Below are 24,134 nucleotides of genomic sequence, written 5' to 3'. Positions count from 1 at the left end.
CACTAATACAGTGGGCACGCTTATTAACCTTTCCGTAAAGCTATATGTAAATGTTTGGGGTTTTAAAAAAAAAAAAAAAAAAAAAAAAGAAATCAGATTTACGAAGGTTTTTAGTAATGTCGATTTTCGTCGCACTTTTCTGCACGTGTCGATAAACACCGATCGGTCGTGACGTGTTCTCACGGCACGGCTGATTTACATTCAGTAAGGCTCACTGAGGTGTAAACGACCAAACGATGACTAAATGGAAAGCACGCCTTCTAAGTGTGGCATCTTCTAAATCTTGCAGCAGTGCAGCTCAGCCACTGGTGCGTGTCGGCGAATGTACAAACACACTAACCCCTCGTCTTTTCGTGGGGCGCCGTTACTTAGTCCGAATTGAAAGACTATATTTATTGATCTTAATACTTTTTTTGGGACGTTTGCTACCGAACCTCCCATTCCATTCCACCTTCTTCCAGCAAAATGGAAGAATGGAACTCGGTCCCAATTTTGATTTTTTGACCACGTCGATATGAACCGGGATTCAGAAAATCCTGAAAAAAAAAATCACATCCTGCCTCCCCGTCCCACGCGTTCATCTATCGTCGACGCTATCAGTAGCAGCATAACGTCGCTGCCTCCTTTAAAGGCCGGTTTATACATGACACGTGACTTTTTGTGCACATACAGCAGTAGAAGCATTCTTCCCACGTCTACGACTTCCCACGTCAGAGCCGAAACCATCCGTTCCGTCTCGTTTCCAAGAACTCGAACGACCTGTTGCGATTTCGTGCACACTCACAAGCTCTGTTTCTCCTTTAAACTTTCTGTTGTCGTCATGACGGTTGTCATTGTCTGCATCTCAAATCAAAAATCCTTGACCACACGGTCGATATAATTAACTGATCTAGACGATCTGCAAGACCGGGAGCCAAAAACAGACCTTTGGGTAGGTTTAAAGGCTAGGTCAGAGGATTTTAAAAGTCAAATGATAACTGTAATAGGAAACACGGTTAGTACTCAACAATGGTGAAGCCGAGCTTCATTAGGAATAACTGGGTGAATCGACAGAGCCGTATCAACCTGCAGCTCTCGCCTGGTCTCCCATGGAAGCTAAGCAGGGTTGAGCCTGGCTAGTAACTGGATGGGATGGGAGACCTCCTGGGGAAAACTAAGGTTGTTGCTGGAAGTAGTATTAGTGAGGCCAGCAGGGGGCGCTTACCCTGTAGTCTGCGTATAGTGACTGTATGTCCCTATTCTTGGACACTAGTAGCTCTCCCACTAATAGCTGGTGTGTGGTGGGTGTTCTCGCTGCCCTCGCATCATCCAGGTGGATGGTGGATGGTACAACCTAGTGGTGGTTGAGGAGATCCCCCTCCCATACTATGTAAAAGCGCTATGTAAGTGGAACTGCAACTAACATCGTCCAAACAACATCCACACGAGAAAGTGCAGATTATAGCTTGGTTATAAATCTCAATTTGTGTGTATGACCTCAACTGAGGCTATGATGAGATTGGATCTGGATTAGCATTCGGTCGTTTATGATTCATCTAATGCTAAATGATTATGACTGCATTACACTTATAAGAAATTTAGTCACTGGCTTGCACTTCCTGGTGGAGTAATCAAGTGTAGCGTAGGTGGAGGTGGAGGTGTTACCTTTGAGTCTCTCATCTGGAACTCCGCTAGAAAAGAAAAATGCACATGTAAATAATAGGCGGAAAATAGTTTGCCATCGCAGAGAGCGCACACACACACACACACACACACATACATACATCTAGCCAACTTTAGCAATGCTTTCATGTGGAGCTTGTTTGCTTATTAGGAGGACTTCGAGACTTTCGATCGTTAATCAGCTGATAGTCGAGTGTTTTCGGCTAGATGACGCCATCGCTAAAAAAAAAAGCAGGCCGTTTAATTACAGGAGGAAAGTTGCGTGAAGGGAAGTTGAGCTGAATTCATACGATCATCACGTTATGAACGTTCTGACTAAATAAAATCATCAGCATCGGCAGCAGCAGGCAACAACAGGCGATGCTCTCGTACCCTGCATTCGCACTAGCGAGCGACGAGCCGTTAATGCCACTTGTCTCTTGCGGGTGTGAAACGAACTCTAGTGTCGCCGGCGTTTTGTTTTTTTTTTTTTCCTCATGAGAAAAACATCTAAATGTATCGCCTACAACTCGTGCTTTACTCCAGTATGCAATTTATTTGTCTTTGAAAATGTGTTCAAATGGATTCGAATTTGTACATGAAGTGAGGGACGTGTGAAAACGGGTTTGATGTACGTTGCGTACCGGGATTCTTAAGCGAGTCGAGTTTGGCATAAATGTACAACGCGACAGGGTTTGAAGCGGCTTGCGTGATGCTAAACAAACAGAAATGAAGAACCCAGATCCGGTGTGATCGATAAGTGACAACAGGAAACGTATTGAACAGCGACAGCAGCAGGCACCGCGTGGCGCGTGGTCTTCTAAATCCGTGTTAGAGAAAAGTCATTTTCTTACTGAGAGAAAACAACCCCACAGTCTGTCGCCCTGACGATCCCACGAAAGAGAGGAATTCAAAACGAGAAGTAAAACTGACGACAAAAAATGCATCATGTAAGCAGCACCGAGAAAGACGCACAAGCGTCCGTGCAAAGCTCGACAGCGAGCACTGCGAAGTCGTCCCGCGTCGCACAACCTCTTATTACGGGAGCCGATCTGAGTCAGCATCACATCGGTATGAACAAGCATGCGCAATCACAACAAGGACAGAATCCAAACTTTATCTCCAAGTCGACCCAGTTGCACCGAACTTTAACACGACAACCAGGGATCACGTTTAAGCCATCGCTATATAATAATACATAATAATAAATGCTAATAAACACAAATGTAATATCTTTTCTTGTTCGTAACGCTTTCGTTATTTTTGCAGAAAGCCAACGTTCCTTAAATGAAAGCTTTCATTTTTACAAAGGGAAGAAAATAAGTTCTGTTTTTTGGTCCTGATTCATCTCATGAATAACATTTAACTGTTTAAAAGTCCATCATGGTGGATATTTAAAATGAATTCCCAGCTGAAAGTTTGGATCAGATATGATTTCTGTTGAGAAATGTACCCTGAATCCATCGGTGTACACTAACAGGGGGTTTGTTATTGGGGTTAGTGATGGAGAGCGTATGTAGGATATCTTGCTACGTATCTCGAACCCTGTCTGTGCTCTGCTCAAGGCAAACGCTTCGGAGATACCTACTTATGAGTGAGCACATCAAGTCAGCTGCCGCCTGTTTAGGACACACCCTACGTGTTAGTGATTTCTTCCGATAAATCAGTAATAATAAGACTCTATCGGTCATGCGTTTACCCTGTCCGCCCAGAGTGTCCGCCGCCTCGTGCCCCATTCCCCCTGCGACAGGCTCCGGGTTCCCCGTGACCCGGTACAGAAAATGGATGTATGGATGGTGATGTGTTTCAGTCACTCAGTATTAATGAATACGCAGCAGAAATAAACTCATAACACAAAGGGGCGTGCTAGTACAAGCAAATAATCCGCACGGCGGTGGTGTGATATGGCCTGACATGAAGCAGAGTGGATTATTTTCCCATAACTGAACAGTGACGGGAAGTGTAGTATCCGACTGTATAATTTTCGATGTATTATTTTGATCTATGGACGTAACGTTGCGTTTTTAACTGCTTACAGTTACATTCTGATGCACCGTATAGCGCTCCTAATACAAGTTATACGCTTAAATGTTAAAACAATGGCAATCTTTTGAGGGAAAAAAAATAAAAAAGAAAGAAAAAAGCTACAAAGAAACGAGAAATCGTGAACTCCTCCTTCTGGAAGACTTGTGGCAGGAAACGTAAAGGAACAGCTTTCCCTTTGCCAGCTACAGCGCTGACGCCAGAGACTCCTTCCGTAAACGTTAAATAAACATCTCCTAACAGAAAGCTTCGCCGTATCGATAACCATAGGTTTTTCTTTGCTAAATAACAACATCTGTTTCCATTAAAGAAGTGTGAACGAGTTCCTATAAGAATGATAACGTATTCAAATAAGCCCGTTAATAGAATAAAGAACATTAGCGGAACATTTCGCAAATAGTCAACTATCGATGTTCCCATTTCGATACAAAATAACACTGTTTTATTTTAAAAACGTTATTTTGCGACTAGCAGCGTCGTAGAAATGTGCAGAGACACATAGAAAGCCGACTGACCGAAAAACGTTTTCGAAAAACGTATCAACTTGAGTTCGATAAAGAGGAGCGATAAGTTCACATAATTGAATGGGGCTATCATGTTGACCAGTGCTGAAATCAAAACTGTGCAGACAAATCGTACAATTAAACAACCAGCCTTAATAAGACCTAACAACAGGTGGTCATTAGAGCCGGTATTACTAGTAACCAGTATATACTGTACTCCCCTTAGAAGCGCAAAATGGACTGCCCCTTGTTATCTCATTCTAGATCTATCTTATTCACTCAAAAGCCCCCGACGTATCAGCACCGTAGATATGATTGTAAGTCAGTTCCAGATACCACTTCCCCTCAATGTGTAACTTCCTGTAATATTTTTCAGCTTCTCAACATCTCAGTTTGCATGCCACAAGCTCAAACAACACATAAGGTGTGAATCACATATCTTTCTGTGTGCATTAACGAGGGTTCCTCGAAGGTTCTGTGGATGATTAAGGGTTCTTCAAAAAGGTACATGCATAAGAGACTTCCAAGCACGTTAACTTTAAGAAGAAGAAGAAACCTTTGAGCTTCCACTCACCCGGCAGGGATTCATAGCCGCTGTAGTCTGTGTGTTCTGGGGGTCTGTGGTTGAGTTGCCATGTCCGGTCATGTGCAGGAACCGTGCTAGCTGGTGTGTTTGCCACCGGCCTGTTTTTAGGCTTCACGATGCTGTACAGGTCGTTCGCAGACGTCTTCTGGCTGTTTAAGTTTTCGTTGTCGTAGTGGTGGGGAACGAGCGGCGGAGCGGTGCTGGGCTGCTTGAACTTGTTGACGACGGCGTACGTGTCGTTCATGTTGACGGATGAACGAGGATGAGAGGACCGAGGACGGAGGGAAGGAGGTTTTCTAAGTAGAGAAGAAGAAGTCAGGGTTAGGATAATGATCACGATGACGATGATTGCGTAAAGAGGCGCAGTCGAGATGCGATAAAGGAGTCGGTGACATTAAAGCCAGGTCTAGATTGACGCTAGAGCGAAAATGGGTTGACGATGTGGAAAGAATGGCTAGCGTGGCTGTACACAAGGTGTCAAATTTATGGCTGATAAAAAAAAAAAGAAAAAGAAAAAAAAAAAGGTCTGACGTAGATCGGTCTAAGGCAAGAGAGATCTATTATTGCGCAAACTTCAGCTGATCTAAACTGGTCCGAAACATTGTCTATGGGTCTATTCCAAGTCAAACCTGGTCCTAAAATATATGTCCTTATTCAGTAACGCATCTTTTTTTTTAGAGGAATGCATTGCATAAACCTTTTATAAGACAGTGCTGGATTGTTTGCATTTTCCCTTGCGGATCGATAAATTCCATCCATCCATTGATAACTTATGAAAGGCCCATATTTAACAATGGCATTACAGTTTTCTGTAGTGTACACTATATGACCCAACATATTTCAGCACATGACCATCATACCCACATGTGGTTCTTCCCCAAAGTTGGATGCACACAATAGTATACGATGGCTTTGTATGCTGTAGCGTTACAGTTTCTCTCCTGCACAGAGCCCTGACCTCAACCCCGCTGAACACATCTGGGATGAACTGGACCCCAGACCTCCTCACCTAACATCAGTGCCTGACCTCACTAACGCTCTTGTAGCTGAATGAACACAAATCCCCACAGCCATGCTAGAAAATCCGATGGAAGGCCTTCCCAAAAGAATGGAGGATATACTAACCGCAAAGGGGGATTAAATCTGGAACGGGATGTTCAACGAGCACACGGTGTGACCGGTCAGGTGTCCACATACGTCTGTCCACATGGCACATTATGTTGTCTTTACGTAAAACGGAGGAGACTTTCATCCCTCTTTTCGACTGTTTAAAATCTTTCAGTGAGTCATTTATTCTTATAGGACTTGTTAAATGAGTGTTATGCGAATGCAACGTTGACTACCATTTTAGCTTTTCAGCTTCAGATCATTCACTCGGCTGACATGTGGGCTTCTTCTTGACTAAGTAAAGTAGTAGTGTTTGTAGTAAAGTAAAGTGTTTGCAGTAGATACAGTAGACGCTGGGATACTTCACAGTCCACATCTTCGAAGCTTCATTATCGCGCTACATGTTTCGGATACGTGGCAGCGTATCGGTGTTCTGGATGTGACTTTAAACGGACAGACTTTTGTCCGAGACTACACGTTTTCTTCGGACGCTGTGGATTTTAAAGACCACAGAAAGCATCATAGGGAGGACATGGAAAGAGACTTGAATGAACACAAAAAGTATGGACGTGATGTGTCCGAACAAGTACTCCACACATCGTATTTGATGTATAAACCATGCATTTTTGTCTATAATTCGAGCAGAGAAGTAAATACAGAGAAGAAGACCGAAGTGAACATTGTACCTGGTACGGTGGACATTTAATAACAGATTAGATATAAATGAAAATTTCGCCATGACGACGACTGAGGCTCAAGTTTCCACAGCAGTCTTATATAAAGCTGTAGTTTCTAAAAGATTCACGGCCTAATTTAGGTACTCTTCGGATGAAGTATGAACTGTTTTTCACATGTCACTCTGGTTTACATCGAGATGTCACATTAATACTCGGTGAAGGCGCGTTTTTCACCTCTGGTCTGTTGGAGCTCAGTGCGTAAATAACACCATATCATGTGCAGGTTTACGACATGGTGAAGATTAAATTCTCAACATCACGTGGAAGATAGGTAGGTGGTACGTCTCAAAGTAACATCAATGCCGGGACGCAAGGTTTCCCAGCAGAACGTTGCCCAGAGCGTCACACTTCCTCCGCCGGATTGCCTTCTTCCCATAGTGCATCCTGGTGCCATCTCTTCCCCGGGTCAGCGACGCACACGCACCCGGCTTTTACGTGACGTAAAAGAAAACGTGATTCGTCTGACCAGGCCACCTTCTTCTATTGCTCCACGGTCCAGTTCTCATGCTCGTGTACCTATTATAAGCACTTTTGGTACTGTAGGTACTAACCACTGCATACCAGGAAGCCTACAAGTTTTGGAGAGCGCTCTGACCCGGTCGTCTAGCCGTCACAATTTTCCCTCGTCTCAGATCTTTACGCTTGCCCATTTTTCCTGCTTCCAGCACATCAGCTTCGAGAACTGTCCGTTCACGTGCTGCCTAATACAGTATATCCCACCTCATCGTTGTAACGAGACAATCGACGTTATCCACTTCACCTGTCAGTGGTTTTAACGTTATGGCTGATCGGTGTATAATTCCCCTAATGATAAGTTATAAGCAACTGATAAAAAAAATCTGTTCATCGCTAAAATCGAATGTTCCAGGAACGACGCGGTTTTACTTCTAATTAATCCATCTAATTGTCCGATATTTTCTTTTCTTTCTCGCTGTCGGATCTACAGTTTCTGCCGAACTGAGAGTGTTCCAGCGACAGAATAAAGTGAACCATACCGCCATACAGGAAACGCACATTGCGCAAACCGTTAATTTCGCAACATTACAGCCTCACCTTATTAGAACCGGTCGAATATTTTAAGTGAATGCTCTGATCATGAGCTCTCTCAGCTGCTTATTTCATAACGGGATAATATTACTGTCGAGACCTTTAGGTCTTTGCTCTCACACTGATACCGTCATGCTGAGGATGAACATTCTCCAACCTCGAGATGTTTTCCAAAGTGCTGACTGTTGTTGGGTCTAAAAACGAAAGCACCCATTTTTAGATTAACCAAATATGCTTCATCAAGTTGAAAGCAGGAACTGTGTGTTCTCTTTCTCTGCAAACGCACAGCAGGGGGTTTTTTTTGGGTTATATTCCCCCCCCCCAACATATTAACCTCAGTCGAGACAAATAAGTGCGACAAATAAGGCTCTCATGAAACCCTGAAACCTTGGGCGAAATAAATCAAACTGTTTGACGTGTACCTAACATATTATTCCGTACAGTTTATTTTAGATCATTTAAACAGCACTTATACCACAGGGCTGTTGAATTCTATTCAATTCAGTTTGATTTGTGTAGCGCTTTTAACAAAGGACATCGTCTCAACGCAGCTTTACAGAAGCATTTAAACACAGGATAGAGATTTTAAGTGTGTGGATTTATCACCAGTGAGCGAGCCGGTGGCGACGGTGGCGAGGACAAAACCTCGCTAAGGCGATAATGAGATGAATTCTCCGTTCTGATTGGTCAGAAGGATTCTCACAGCAGTTCTGGCTTTAACTTGAACGTGTTTCTGTTTTATTGTTTATAATAAATGAGCGACGGCTCATTTATCGACGTCATATATCTTTTCCATCAGGGGAAAGTTTTCAGGAAAGAGGAGCTTGCTGCTATGACAGAAGTTATACAACAGTTAGGTCCGGTCCACTAATTTGATTGGTCGAGAAGCGTTCCAAGAATAGAATAACCGCACTAGGGCATGTCACGCCCTATGTGTATCACGCCGCTCGTTTGTCTTCGCCACGTAGAATCCCACTTTCTTAGTTTGAAACCGTCACTACGGTAATGTACAGGAATGGCAAACGATACTGTTCAGGAACGTAACTTTTGAATGTGATATAGGGCAGCTCATGAGATAAAGATGATAAGGAAGGCGCGATGGGAATTTGACCGAGAATGTACAAATCGGTGTGAGCGAGCTAGCTAGCTAGCGAGCTATTCAACGTGCCTATAATAACGTGAGCGTGGCTTCTTCGGGATCTATTTCCGCTAGCGGCGCGAAAATAAACAATAATAACTTTAATAACTTATATTAAATAAATAATAAACGTGTGTGCGAAGTTTGTAGACCTGTTGTATAAGGGCAATATGGCACTTGATTCATTTCACATCCCAGTGTGTATCATTTCTTACTTAAACAAGGCTGCATTGAGCTCAGAGTGTGTGTGTATATATATATATATATATATATATATATATATATATATATATATATATATATATACTCTGAGCTCAATGCATATATACATATATATATATATATATATATATTCTCTAGATAATTTCCTTTTTAGTCTTCTTCACTTATGAGCCAGGGGCATTCCTTTAGCAACAGAATTATATCTGTAACATATGACGTCGATATTAATTACTGTAAATCTGATTTGTGAGGTCGAGTGCATTCCTAATTTAGACATGGCTAGAATTTATTTATATATGACCACTCTGATCTTTTTTTTTTTTTTTTTTTTTGTGCATTATAACAGGATGTGCAATAATATTGGCACCCTGCGCGGCTTTGCTAAAGTAATAAACATTACCAGACACGATAATATGTAAATATACGAGGATTTATACGGCTCCGTATACGTAGCAGTGAGTCGGACGGAACATATGGTAGCCGGAGGTTACTAGCAGTATTAATATATGTTTAATCCCAACTTATTCCGATGAAATATCAGCGGAAGGCATAAAAGTGATTATAGTGTTAACAGTAATGTTTTAAGTCATTCTTACGCATTTTTAAATTTGATGTCTTCCGAACTGTGAATCGACACAGATTTATTAATGGCAAATAGATGCTAATCTTCAAAAAAAAAAATATATATATATATTTTAAAAAAAACAGTACAGTTTAAAAGAGCACACGATTTAAAAGAGCAGATAAGAAAAATCCAGCAATAGTGTGTGTGTGTTTTTACCTTGTATTCTGGTATTCACTGCTGATGGAGAATGACCTCAGCGCTGACTTTGGGGGCACCACATTGGCGTAGAGAGACTGCAAATGTCGAAGCGTCCAACAACAACAACAACAACAAAAACCGACAGAGAAAGAAACAGAGGATGAGGAAAGAGAAAAGCGCTTTTGTGTTGTGAGCGCTGCTGTACGAGCGACAGTGATCACACGGGCTGGAGCGCGAATTTGCATAGAGGAAGCAGAGAGTTAGGATACTTCCTGCTGAAGTTCATTTTTAAATGTTCGCAACAGAAGGACTTAGAGGAAGTAAAGCGACGCAAAAATAGGCAGAAAAGGGACCATGTTTTATAGCTACTGTTTTAAACACCAGCGATGCCATGCACAGATGACTCATGTAGTTTATTTATTACTCTGGGTTTTTAAAAAAATTATTATTGTTATCCCAATTCCTATTTAAAGCAAACGCAAAAAAATAAAATCAAACCCTTTCATGCATAGTGTCCTCGCTCATGGACAGTCAAGTTAAGGCTCTCTTTTATAAATATATTTTTAGGAAAATATAAGATTTAAATCACGTCCAAATCACTTGAGATCAATCCTGCAAATTAACATAAACTTTTGTAGTTCGCAAGGCTATTTATTCTTTTCAATCTTTACTAACTTTCTATATATAACGAAAAAATAAATAAATAAAGTATGTATTTTTATTAGTAGTTTTCTTTTCTTTTTCTTTTTTTTTTTGCAAAGATTTTTTTTTATACCTCTTTATGCACACGTTCCAAACTGTGTAAATGTTTTTTTTTTTTACGTTCATTTTTACATTAATCGTAAAAACTCTAGACATGCAAGATTTATTATTATTTTTTATTATTTCAGGAATATTCTTTCAGCCTATTTTACCTCATGACTCATTTAACTCATTTGCCTTTTATTATTTGATATTAACAGAATCGAAATTCTTCAATCATGACAATTTAAGTAAAAAAAAAAAAAAGAGAGAGAAATAATCTAAAGAATCTGGATACGCGTCTAAATAATTCATGCATGAAAGAGTTCAAAACAAACTTATAATAGTATCAACTTCCTGTAAGAGAGTCCTCAACTGCTTTAACACTGGCCTCAAACAGTGCAGTGTTTTCTCTGCTCTGTCTATCAGATTGCCATCTAGAGGCTGATGGTGGTAATTACAGCCCCAATTACACATCCCACAATTCACCCAAATCCTGATTGATCAAAACATAGACTAGCTAGTCCTTATTTCCTTTCTCTTTTGGAACTTTGTTGCATTACTTGAAAAATTTGACTTGGGAAGTCCCGTATGTTCCATCGACCAGAGAAACACCTTCATTAGGAATATACAGCACGAGGCAGCTCACGCTTGATTAATAAACCGTATGGGATTATGAAATGTTTGAAATGTACCAGGCTCCCAGGTTGGCGATTCTGTGAAGATTCCTGCAAGACCTTCTCGAACATCTGAGCCACAGTATGAAACACAAACTCATACTGTTCCTGGATATACACACACAAAAAAACATCAATCTAGCATTCTGTTCTCGCAGTATTACATCCTGTAGAAGAACGGAAAGGGACAAAAACTGTCTGATAATAAGAATAATACAAAAAACACATCTATATAGCTATAAATCTTTGATCGTGGACATAAATAATAGACGAATGACATGACTTTGCCACTGCTGGATGTTTTATTAAGTGCCACTGGTACTGAATTCCTCGTGTGTTTTACCTTAGTCTGGACAGCCGATGGTCTTTGTCTTCTCAGCTCTAAAACGAGATCCATAATGTTGAAATCTTCTCCGATTTGCTAAGAGAGAACCGTGCGAGTGGGAATGAATGCAACATACTGATATCTGATCACATGTAAACCTCTCTACAGCACCTTATACGGTTTATGAAGCACACTTACGAGTAGGGATGCATCAATACCATACCACAGCATGAGTACAAGTACACGTTCTGGTACTCTTGATACTGATATTGAGACTGGAATGAGTAACCTATTGAGTATTAGTCGATCAGGAGTGGTTATCACCGCTTCCGCTCTGTATGCGCGGAGATGACACCGTCTCCCCGTGCTTTTTTTCTCAGGGGTACTCCGGGTACTGGCGGTTTCCTCCGGGGTACTCCGGTTTCCTCCACCAGTCCAAAGACATGCGTTGTAGGCCGATTGCCATCTCTAACTTGTCTGTCGTGTGTGACTGTGCCCTATGACGGTATGACGGGTGTCCCCCGATCGTGCTGAGTCCCCTGGGATAGACTGTGATAGATAAGCGGTACGGAAAATAGACGGACGGATGCCTCGTTTCCGCAGGTTCTACAGTGTCGAAGCACATACGCTCTTTATAACGTTAGCATCAGCTAGCGAGATCATTACCGTGATCGCACTGACGAGTAGAGCGGGTTTTGTTCCACTTCGCAAAACCGCTTCTGTACATGTATTGATGCATCCCTCGTAACATAATGATACACTGTACGCGACTAGACCCTGAAGAAATCAAACCCGCTGGTGAAACTCGCTATGACTGCAAGACATACGCACCGCTAACATTAGCTTACAGTTTCATACCTTCTTGTGCAGCAGGTCGTTAACAATGTCGATGGCACAAATCACCCCGGTTCTTCCGCAGCCAGCGCTGCAAAAAAGCAAAGGCAATCAAGACCAATCACTCAACGCAATCAACCCTATTTCTGCCTCCGCTCTTGCTTCTGGAGGTCACCGAGGCGCTAAGGGCCCATATTGTCAGACAGGACCTTTCTCATACGCGACAGCGAGGGGCTAATGAGGGAATTTGTGCAGAAGCCTGTGAGTTAACTGGCTGCCGCCGTGCTACATCAGGTGCTGAATATTTAACATGTCGCACTTCATTCAGATGTTGGGATTAAAATGCATGGAGAGCGGGAGGTCCAGGCCGAGCGACGTGGAGCCTCTCGCTCTGATGAATTTTCATGCGCAGATGGGTCATTTGTCAGAGCAGTGAAGAACAGGCAGCTAGTCAAGGCGACGATGGAGCGTGTGAGTGAGAAAGTTGCAGACGATTTGATCAGTGTGTGTGTGTGAGTATGTGCATGTGTGTGTGTGTGTGTGAGAGAGAGAGACAGAAAGAAACAGACACAGACCTGCAGTGGACAAGCAGTGGTCCCGGGTGGCGACCCTGTCTGACGTGAACCACTTCCATCATTCTCAAAATGCCGTCCGCTACGTCCGGGATTCCGTGATCCGGCCAGGCCGTGTACTGGAAATGGGACACGGTGCGAGTTTCCTACACGTGGAAACGGATTAATTCGTTATGAATCACTTCTCGTATCCAGCGCTAGATATGAGTCAAAGACGTGAGGAGATTTTTTTATTCTTTTTTTTTACTTTATTTAGCACCGCCCTTCAGAAGCTACATAAGATATTTACGTTTGCCGAAAGACAAAATAATAACACTTTACACCGATCGTCCTGTTCAAAAGTTTACACCCCCCTCGCTCTTAATGTATCGTGTTGCCTTCTTGAGCATCGGTGAACGTTTGCACCTTCTGTAATAGTCGTGTACGAGTGTGTGAAAAGATGGATCTCAGCATCATATAGTCGCCCGTGGAAAGGGCTCAAATATGCAGAAGATGCTGGAAAAGTAAAGAACGTGCAGGACCCGAAGGATTTTACTGAAGAACAGTGGGCAGTTTAACTACTCAGGATAAACAAGGGACTCATGAACAACTCTCACAAAACATAAACACGCCGTGTCGTTAATCATCCAGGTAACGACACACGGTAATAAGAATCGATCGTGTGTAAACTTTTGAACTGGTTCATTTGTGTAAATGCAGTTATTATTGTCTTGTGGACTATATGTAAACATCTGTGACGTGAAATAGCTTCTTCAGGGCAGGACTAAATACACATCTAAATGCAATCTTAATGATCCCTCTTTTTTTTCACTTTAAAGTGCACGTATTATGGTTTTTCAAATATTCCCTTTCATGTAGTGTGTTATATACGTAGCTGTTTGTGAACGTAAAAACATCTGCAAAGTTTCAAAAATCAAAGCGCACGACAAACAGAGTTATCGACTCCCAAAAGAAGGAACCGATTCTGAACAGCTGAAACGACTCGTTAGTGATTCCAGACTTTACTTCCTGTACCAACCCTACGTAGGTTTGTAACAAAAAGCCCCGCCTCTGCTCTTCATCCGCTGCTCGCTGACAGCGGTAGACCAATCACAACAGACGGGGACATCTGACCAATCAGAGCAGAGTATGCTCTCTGAAAGGAGAATGAATCCTTTAGAACGGATCATTTAACGAGTCGTTTGTGACACTGTGGGGAAAAAAGGTAATGCTGCAGTTTAAATTATGAGCGCGTTAAAGTGTTTTCTCGACCTCGGATGCGTGTAAATATATCGTATGAGACCTTTAAAACTAAATTAGGCACGTTTCAAAACCATAATAGGTGCGCTTTAAAAGAAAACACTATTAAGCTTTGTTACGCCGGGTGCTACGCTGAACTGTGATGCAGCAAGAGCGGCAGATTGAAAACAAACACTTGGCTGGCTGCACGTGTCTCAGAGGAATCATGTGTTCCTCTTTGGTGGCTGTTGGACGATGGGAGAGAGCTGGCTGGTGAGTCGGAATTGGCAGGGAGAAAATGGGGGAAAGAATCCGCCCAAAAAAATAGAAACGCACAGACATTTCGCTTCCTCTTTCTGAATGATTAATCTCTCGGTTATTGCCTCAGGAAGATAATTCCCATTCACAATTTTGCTAACACTGTATTTCCACACACGAGTCTCACACACACAGAACAGCACGGTACACTTACATCACAGTGTTTCACTGCCAGCGTTCTCACAATGACTTCTTCGTTTGTGGGTGATTCTGCAACCTAACAGAACAAACAACACACAGCGGAATTTCAGCCCGAGCACTTCCTCTGATGCGGCAGTCACTGCGCTGTGGGCCAATGAAGGATTTTTCACTTTCTTTGTTCGTAATAAAAACAAGGAACCAACTCAGTCTCACAATGCTTGCACAATACCATTCGAGGTCAGCCTGGTCACACGTGCACTGATGATAATGATTTCGTAGGAGGCACTTACAGTCGAGACGGTGAAGGGACCGAACGTGGACGCATCATCTAGAGGAGACCAGTAGACCTCACATTTTTTCTGTACAGAGGAAAACAGTGTGCGGAGAAATGACACATCCGGTAACGGTCAACACGGTACAGATCCCGAGTATTCCTTTAATTTAACGCAGTCTTTATATTAACCACAAGAGAAACACGCAGTGAGACAGAAGAGCTTTACCTTCCCCAGCTCGATCTCCTTACACGCCATGATGATCACCTACAGCACAGAGACGACACTCGTCACGCAAACATTCAGACTCTGATACAGTGTCCGTGTAACAGACACACACACACACACACAGAGACAGATGGGTAGACAGATAAACAGACACACAGACTCACAGACTGGTAGTCAGACAGACAGAAAGATAGACACAGACAGAAACGCAAACAGACAGATTCATATACTGACACACCGACTGGTATAAACAGAGAGGAACAGGTAAGCAGACAGACAGACAGACAGACAGACAGACAGACACAAATGATAATAAACTGATAACCAATTGAAAGCTGGATAGACAGACACAGTCAGACAGACAAAACAGAAGGGCAGACAGAGAAGTATATCCAGAGAGATACACAGACGGAGAGACAGGCAGTCAGCAACACACATAAATAGATGGAATAACAGATAAATAGACAGGCAGCTAGATAGATAGATGGATAGATAGATAGATAGACAAACAGACAGATGGCCAGACAGAAAGACAGATAAACAGTTAGATAAAGGGATAGACGAATAGACAGATAAACAAACAGACAGACTGACAGATAGATAGATAGATAGACAAAGGGGACACAGATAGATAGATAGATAGATAGATAGACAGAGGGACAGACAAACAGACAACTAGATAAATAGATAGACAGACAGACAGATGGCCAGACAGATAAACAGTTAGATAAAGGGATAGATGAATAGAGAGATAAATAAACAGATAGACAGATCGACAGGCAGAGGGACAGACAGACAGATAGATTGAGAGATAGAACCACAGACAGATAGATAGATAGACTGAAAGGTAGATAGACAGAAAGACAGACAGATAAATAGATTGACTGACAGATAGAACCATAGACAGGCAAACAGACAGACACGGACAAAATGACATACACAGAGAGACAGATAAACAAACAGATAGATAGATAGATGGATGGACAGATAGTCAAATAGATAGACAGACAGACAGACTGATAGATAGCTAGATCTACTTTACACTCATTTACCTTGATGCCATATTCCCAAACCATACGCCAGAGATCCACCACGGTGTTACTCAGAGGGCCCTGTGTGGCGATGTACGTGTTGCTCCCTGTCACCCCCTAGTGGACAAACATCAGCCTCTTACCAGCATAAACTACAGCCATGAAATTCAAACTAAAGCTAAAATACATTTCTTATGTCTTCATGTCATATTGTTCATAACAATAATAATAATAATAATAATAATAATAATAATAATAATAATAATAATACAGGCAGGGAATATGTCCTGGGAGCTTGTAGTGGTTTGTTTTATGAATATAATGACAGTGTTAATGTGTATGAAGTCTGAAAATCTCAATCTGTTCTCCTGTCCAGTGGCGTGTACGTGTCAGACCCCTGAGATCAGTACCTTGATGAAATTTGCATTAATGTAATCACAGCTATATTCGGGTGTCGTTGGTCTTAGAATAACGCGGGATTGATCATCTGCAAAAGAAGAACGCCAACGTTATATAAGCTTATATACAGTCCACATCAACACTTCAGCAGAACAGCAGAACAGCATTCCTTCTACAGCATTTAGTTTGTAGCCACAGCTTGACGAATCGGTGAGATTTCATAAAAGTGTTCTTTAAAAAAAAAAAAAAAAAAAAAAAAAAAAAAAAAAAAAAAATCTATAACTAGACCTTAGGGATGGGCGATATATTAAACCTTAAAACTATACCACGATATATTTTCTGGTATTTATTGCGATAACGATATCAGTGACGATATAAAATACAGCACCGTTCACCACTGTTTTTATCTACGAGTGATAGCTGTGATCTCGAGAGCCTCAGAAACCCAAACGTCGATCTAAAAGTAAGACTGTAAACAAACCAGTTCCGGATTGTAGCGGTAGCTCCTCGTTTAGCGATGAACTCCTCCTCGTACTCGTTTTCGCTCTCGGCTCGCAGAAATACATCATCATTTATCGTTATTATCGCGGGGAGAATTTCTAGCGGTATATCGCCAAACGATCAGATATCGCCCGTGCCTATTAGATCTCCTTCGGCATGACACGCGCTTGTGTGTTTAGCTTCCCTGACGCGGCGGACTCACGGTCGGACTTTAGCCAGGCAAATCGATCGTAGCGCGGATGCAGAAGTGGCCTGGTAGATTAGATCGGATTACTGAGACCGAGGAAGAGCTGATAAATAAGATGCTCGGACTGTGGTGTTACTTACAAGGCAGTATGTCCTTGTAGCGGTTTTTCTTCGCGTTTTCTTTGAGTCCTCCGGCTGTTGTAGTCAAACCGTACTTCTCTTTCAGCAAGCCGCTCTCATGCTTAATCCTCTGTATTTACACACACACACACACACACACACACACACACACACACACACACAGTAATAAGTATGTAGTCAGAATGATGTTGACTTTCAGTTTACAGAGCACACTTTTCTTATTTCACCTCAAGGTCGATGAAGGTCACCGGACCCGGTATGTATAACGAGCGCTCGTTATTTCTGTCCAAACGGTGCATTATGATATTATTTGCTCGCTTCAAAACGGTGATACATTTGGAAAAACCCTTTCATACCAACTCATACACTTTTCCTGTGTTAGCTCCCCTGCCATTTTCATTTTCAATAAAATATTCATTATGAGAGCCGAAAAGGTTAAAGATGATCTGTATAAAGTTTTTAAAAACACACACACACACACACACACGCACACGCCGAATCACTGAATCGCCTGAAGCTACACAATACATCGCTTCATGTAAAGAACGAAGAAAGAATTTTTAAAGAACGCTTCGTGGTCTTGTATCCGCTGAACGTTTGATGACAAAATTAGCACAATAGACTCCAAGCGGTGATGAGTCGAGAAAGAAAAAAGAAATAAGACGCGTAAGTCAACAAACTAAACGAAAACATCCCTGGTTGTAGGAAAGGAAGAAAAAAAACAACAACATTCAGATAGATCTTTTACAACTTTATGAAAATAGCCAGCCGGAGCAGCACAATGGACGAGTCAGGAATGTCTTCCTTTTTTTTTCCCTACGTGACTCGATATCGCCTGCCGTCTTTCACCAAAAGCGTAAAATCTACTGCTGCGTTCAAATATAGGTTATAACTAGAAATGCACCGATGTATATGAGCCATCGGATCGTTTAAGAACATCCGATGATCGGGGCCGATTCTAAACCGTCAATCAGAAGAGGGCGGGAAAACACGTGGAATTTGTGCTGTGTGTAAAGAAGACGTTTCTCTCTGTGGAATGATGACAAACCTGCAGTTTGTAATCTCTCTAATCTCCGCACTGATCAAATTTTACACCGGAAGTGAGCAGCGGTGAAGCGGGAGTTTTGGTCTGATTATTTATTTATTTATTTATTTATCTCTCTCCCGCTGCCTGCTCGCCCTCGTTCTGAATTAAAGCGCCGCTACACCGTTGAAAGATTTAAATGGAGACGAGTCGACAGAAAAGGATATACTGCACAGAAAAATATATTTGTAGAGTCGTGTATTTCATATCCGGTTAATGTCGATATATAAAAAAGTTGATATTATATATGACCAGTTTGATGTTTACGATGAAGTAGAAATGCTTGTGCTAGTGGAGAGTGCACGTGAGACGAGCCGGAGGTTTTTTTTTACAATTCGGTCAATGTTAATATGAATGAATAACGTTCAATAAGTTAATAATCTGACTTCAGTCTTCAGAATTGAGTTCATGTGTTAATTAATGTGTTTTCTGTTGATGAGACCGGTTAGTGCGAAACAACTTGTTGAAATAGAGAGGATAAAGTTTTTATTTACGTTTCTTTCAGAATTGCAAGGTATGAACGGATGAACTAGCGGTATCGGTATCGGTATCGGCCGATATCGCTCTGAATATTCATATTCCCAAAAACGTGTGGAGTTTATCATGTTCCAAACTGCTGCATTGAGCCCCTTTGTGTATTTGACGCTTTTCACACACTGGGGAGATTTCTGGAATTTTTTCCATCAACTTTAACTACATTTCTCTTCCCATCACTGCTATTTAGGCCTTACCCGCAGTCTTTGTGTTTCATTCCTGAAGCTATTTAATAATGGATATTTGTTATCATTTCTTTATGACGGACATAAACTTCACACATCAGTTTTTTTTTCCTTTTCTTTTTTAGTTCATGTCCGTCATACTCACTTTCGAGTGAGTAACTAAATGCCAAGCCCGCCCACGTGGATCTACTACATCTAAACCCAGACTGTTTTTACTTGTGGTTTAGCGATAGTGGAATTGTTCACAGCTCATCTTGCTCAGAAGATTTCCTCGCAAACCTCGAAATACACCTACGCGGATGCTAAAAAAAAATTCACGCGCGCATTTATCTCTGTTTCATATGTGCGCTCTTTTAAAATAGACCTAAACACTCGTGTACATCCAGGACAGTCCGAAACACGAACGACAAAAACAAGCTTAACCACAGAGGTTATATTGGAACGAGTACTATTGTATTATCTGATCACTTGTATTAGCACCCCTGAGTACTATCACTCACCCTAACCCTCAGTTTCATTTCATTTTATTTCATTTAATTAGAGAAAAAAAAACAAACTTGGTTCTTCCTGTAATTTGGTCTTTTTCTTGGTTCTGGTTATGGACTGAAATGTGACTCACTCGTAACTCAAAATGCAATGTAACGGAAATGTAATACTACACACGGACTCGTACACCTGTCACGATAATCGCCTCATCGACTTATCCACATATATACGGACACGCGACCTCGACCGTTTTTGCTGACCTCCATATCGGCCATTGTGTTTACATGCGTGTTTGCTTACATAAGAATGAATGTCGCTAACATTTTAGCCCTTGTCCTCTTGTCTGCTCTAGGGCTGTCAAATTATTTTTTCAAACTTTAAATATTTGCCGAATTGAAGATAAAAATGCACAACTTAAGAATCAGGGCCGATTTGAATTAAAACATACTGTTGGAAAAAACGACAGGCGAGAAGTTAAAAAAAAATATTTTTGAAGAAAAATCTAGAAAGAATAGTTCTAGTGTTTGAAATAATCCAGTCAGAGTCAGGCGGATCGAGCCGCTTAAGCAGCGTGAGCTGAAGCTGAACAGTGAATGAACAGCGGTAAACTGAAGCGCGTTAATTAACTCGCCCGAACGCGTCCTATACCCACATGAGATTGATCAGACATACACACAACATAAACCTAACATTACAGCTCGCTTCTGCACACAATGACACGAACGCAAGTAAGTGAGGCGCTTAACACCAACTTCAGTGTGGCGCTAGGTAGAACGCTAAGTCACGTTGTGAATACTCTGTTTCCGTAACAACGCGCTAAAGAACTAAAGAATTTGCGATATCGTATTCCAGTAGTGAACTCGTCGTAACGTTATTATTTCAGGTGATCAGCTTTTCACGACAAGGGCAGTGTTCACAGGGTTTTTCGTCCATACATGTTTAAGTTAATATCGAAGGTTAAGACGAAGGCTAACGGAGGTTAAGACGGACGCAAGTGCAGGTTGGGTAGTTTAATACGAAAACAAGTCCAAGGGATCCGGCAGAATTCAATAAACATAGACAGGCGACCAGGCAAACAGTCCAAACACATGGTCAAAATCCTGAACAAAGTCAAAACCAGAATAAACAAACAAGATATCAAGGCTCGGTGACGGCAGAGACAAACCTTATGAGAGTCTCTTAAGTAGTGTGGTGTGACTGAGAACAGGTGTGTGTGATTAGTCCTCAGGAGAAGGTGGCTGTGTGTTCCATTGGGAGTTGTAGTTGTCGGCTATGTTTGTAATCCGTGGTGCATTCTGGGAAATGGAGTTGCTGGCTGACTAAAATTCTATGGCATTTTAGTTAGATTGACTAAAATGAATGAATATGACATAACGAAATATTGATTACATTTCAGAAGACAAAAACTCTGAGTAAAACCAGCGTGAGAATGAATTCTGGAACTGGCCTGAAAGCCTGGATTGAATCTTTCGATTTTTATCATTTCTTGCACTTTAGTTAAAACAATAAATGCGCTTTACAAACAGCCAGATTTGTTCTTTGCAATAAACCAAATAACGTGCCGCTGTTTGGTTTGTATTTCTTCATTACGCCCTCTTGTGGACTGTTGATTCAAAAACATCTGGCGTTCACTAGTATTTTCCCCTGGAAAATAATGGCTTTAGAATTCGGAAACAATTCGAATTTTGGAAATATTTAAGTGAAAATGATCAGTGGCATAAAATGGTCATAAAATGTCGATAATATCGTTTATCGCGATTATTTCCGGGACAATATATCGGCCAACAGAAGTAGTTATCGTGACAGAAATATGGAGTCTTGCACTTTTTTCTGCGATAGATGAAATACATCTTGACGTTCCACATTACTGTTACTCCGGTAATCGTGGTAGGCTTTGTGCTCTGAATCTGACTACAAGATGGGGTCTTGTCCTTATACATACAGCCCTGTAAATAACTTTTATTAGGGATTGTAGCAATTGTAGCGAATTCTCTAACACATCACAGAAAAAAAGATCATTGTTAAATGATAGAGAGATCATCACGTAGCATCTCTCTTTCTCTCTCTCTCTTTCTCTTTCTCTAGCCTAATAATATTCTTAACAGACATATTTGGACTAGCATGTGAATGTGGTTTGTTTCGTATAAGATACGGGTGTCTGCAAAATGCTGTCAATTATAAACTTCAGAGAAAAAAAGAGAAGCAGTTGTTCCATGGCATTAAATGTAATTATAAACATGTCAAAAGTACAACATGTTGTTTATCAGTAAATTAAAACGTTGTAATCGTAATTAAATTGCTGTGGTATAAAGGAATAAAACATACTATAGCAGCATATGCTAAATGTTTTATTCCTCTTACACCCCAGCATGTTTTATTCCTTCTATATCAATGTCATATCAGTCTTAAAGTCCCCGTGAAATCAAAATGGAAGTTTTGTGGCTTTTAGTATGAATATGTTCGCCTTAAAGCGCACCTATTATGGCTCTGAAACGTGCCTAATTTTGTTTTAAAGCTCTCATACAATAGATTTACATGCATCGGAGGTCAAAAAACACTTTAATTTGTTCATAATTTAAACTGCAGTATTACCTTTTCCTCACAGTGTCACAATCGACTCGTTAAATGATCCGTTCTAAAGGATTCATTCTAAACTCCTCCTTTCAGAGAGCATACTCTGCTCTGATTGGTCAGATGTCCCAGTCTGTTGTGATTGGTCTACCACTGTCATCGAGCTGCAAATGAAGACCAGAGGTGGGACTTTTTGCTACAGACCTACGTAGGTTAGTACAGGAAGTAAGTCTAGAATCACTAACGAGTCATTTCAGCTGTTCAGAATCGGTTCCTTCTTTTGGGAGTCGATAGCTCTGTTTGTCGTGCGCTTTGATTTTTGAAAGTTTGCAGATGTTTTTACATTCACAAACAGCTCTATATATAACACACTACATGAAAGGTAATATTTAAAAAACCATAAGGTGATCTATAAGCGAGTGCGCTCCAGAACAATGACAAAACTCGCTATTAGTAGATACACGTGTTCAGAATTTACAGTCTCTCTCTACCACCATTACGAATCGACAATTTTGATGACAACATTCTGCGCTTCGGCTTCTCGGCAGATTTTCTGTCCAATCGAATGCTCTCTAGAATCTGAAGTGTCCCGCCCCCGACAGTTTTCTGGGTGTGAGGTAAGCTAAAAACTACCGGCTAATTAAAAGGGGGCAGAGCCACTCGATTTGTCCCGCCCTGAATTCCTGTTTCAGTGGAAATGACGTCAACACGAATCGAATAGCGCTACGCGTTTCAAAGGCACTTCAAAAATCTTTGGACAAAATGACTAGCATGGCCTTCATCAAGGACTATTAACTATATTAACTAACACACCTTTACAGTAAAGTATCTCTGACTGGTACAAACGCTGGAGACTCCTTCCATTGCATTTACGGCATTTGGCAGACGCCCTTATCCAGAGCGACTTACATTTATCTCATTTATACATCTGAGCAGTTGAGGGTTAAGGATCTTGATCTCCCACTGACCTCCCACTGCTCCCAGTGACCTCCCACTGCTACCATTGACCTCCCATTGGTCCCACTGCTCCCACGGCTCCTACTGAGCTCCCACTGCTCCCCCTGATACCACATTCCATAAATACTAAATAAGCGTCTTCTCACAGAAAACATCACCTGGGTTTATTTTTTAAACCATGTCCACCGCACAAGTCCCTGTAGAAGCTGTTACTATAGAAACGATAAAGTATTAGAACGAGTGCACTAAAATAAACCTGTGATTTGCCTTGCAGTAGGAAGTACTGTCAGCGCAGCTGTTGCAGAAAACTAATCAACAGAAAACGAATCCACTAATCATCTGACCCTCGTCTGGTTTATATATTCTTTTACCTGAACTAGATTTGCTCTGGTATTTTAAGCTAGACAACCTGCGGCTTGCAGTCGTTCTGTTTACGTTTGTCTTAACCTACCGAAGAAACTTTTTTAAAGTGTACGATGTAGCGTTATACATGCATATACGTTTTGACAGTATCTGCTGGATGCGTGAGAGCAACAAAGTCAGTCTTCCTGCCCCCACAGTGCTTAGAGTGACTATTAATGTCATTAGAGTGACAGAAATTGTGTCTGTGTGGTTATTGGTCTTAGTGGTGGCTGATTCTTTTTATATTAAAGCGGCTCAAATGCTTCTCGTTGGCAGTCCGTAAGCATAAAAACACCTGATGTTCTGTCAGTGGCTTACGCACAGGCCGTTCTGATATAGATATAGATCTATAAAATGGTCTTCGGTGGTGGCTGACAGCCATGGTCATCCACACAGTAGGAATTACCCTACCCACGCGATCTGCGAGCCCAATTCTCACAATTCAATACTCATTCTCTCCCTCGGGACACATGCGCCCTATCACAAGCGCAGCACTCGTCTACATCACTCATAATTACTGATCAAACGTGTATATTATATATAT

General features: G+C 41.5%; 1 protein-coding gene across 2 annotated transcripts in view; it reads right to left on the bottom strand.

The window, feature by feature from the left end:
* ptpn18 (protein tyrosine phosphatase non-receptor type 18) overlaps positions 1 to 24,134 on the bottom strand; it is a 41,940-nt gene that overhangs the window by 8,985 nt on the left and 8,821 nt on the right. The window contains exons 2-14 of one of the 2 annotated variants that reach the window (XM_017468646.2): positions 17,372 to 17,480; positions 16,555 to 16,631; positions 16,166 to 16,261; positions 15,114 to 15,152; positions 14,904 to 14,972; positions 14,627 to 14,689; positions 12,940 to 13,082; positions 12,389 to 12,455; positions 11,549 to 11,626; positions 11,224 to 11,313; positions 9,806 to 9,882; positions 4,762 to 5,069; positions 1,645 to 1,670 (exon numbers count right to left, since the gene is read on the bottom strand). In XM_017468646.2, the coding sequence (XP_017324135.1) occupies positions 1,645 to 1,670; positions 4,762 to 5,069; positions 9,806 to 9,882; positions 11,224 to 11,313; positions 11,549 to 11,626; positions 12,389 to 12,455; positions 12,940 to 13,082; positions 14,627 to 14,689; positions 14,904 to 14,972; positions 15,114 to 15,152; positions 16,166 to 16,261; positions 16,555 to 16,631; positions 17,372 to 17,480 (1,242 nt within the window). Of the gene's footprint in view, positions 1 to 1,644; positions 1,671 to 4,761; positions 5,070 to 9,805; positions 9,883 to 11,223; positions 11,314 to 11,548; positions 11,627 to 12,388; positions 12,456 to 12,939; positions 13,083 to 14,626; positions 14,690 to 14,903; positions 14,973 to 15,113; positions 15,153 to 16,165; positions 16,262 to 16,554; positions 16,632 to 17,024; positions 17,316 to 17,371; positions 17,481 to 24,134 lie in introns of those variants that run through there. The other variant, XM_053680415.1, reaches the window with a different exon arrangement.

The sequence above is a fragment of the Ictalurus punctatus genome, chromosome 5 (genome assembly GCF_001660625.3).
Source record: "Ictalurus punctatus breed USDA103 chromosome 5, Coco_2.0, whole genome shotgun sequence".
NCBI lineage: Eukaryota > Metazoa > Chordata > Actinopteri > Siluriformes > Ictaluridae > Ictalurus > Ictalurus punctatus.
This window is presented reverse-complemented; position numbering and strand designations above follow the sequence as displayed.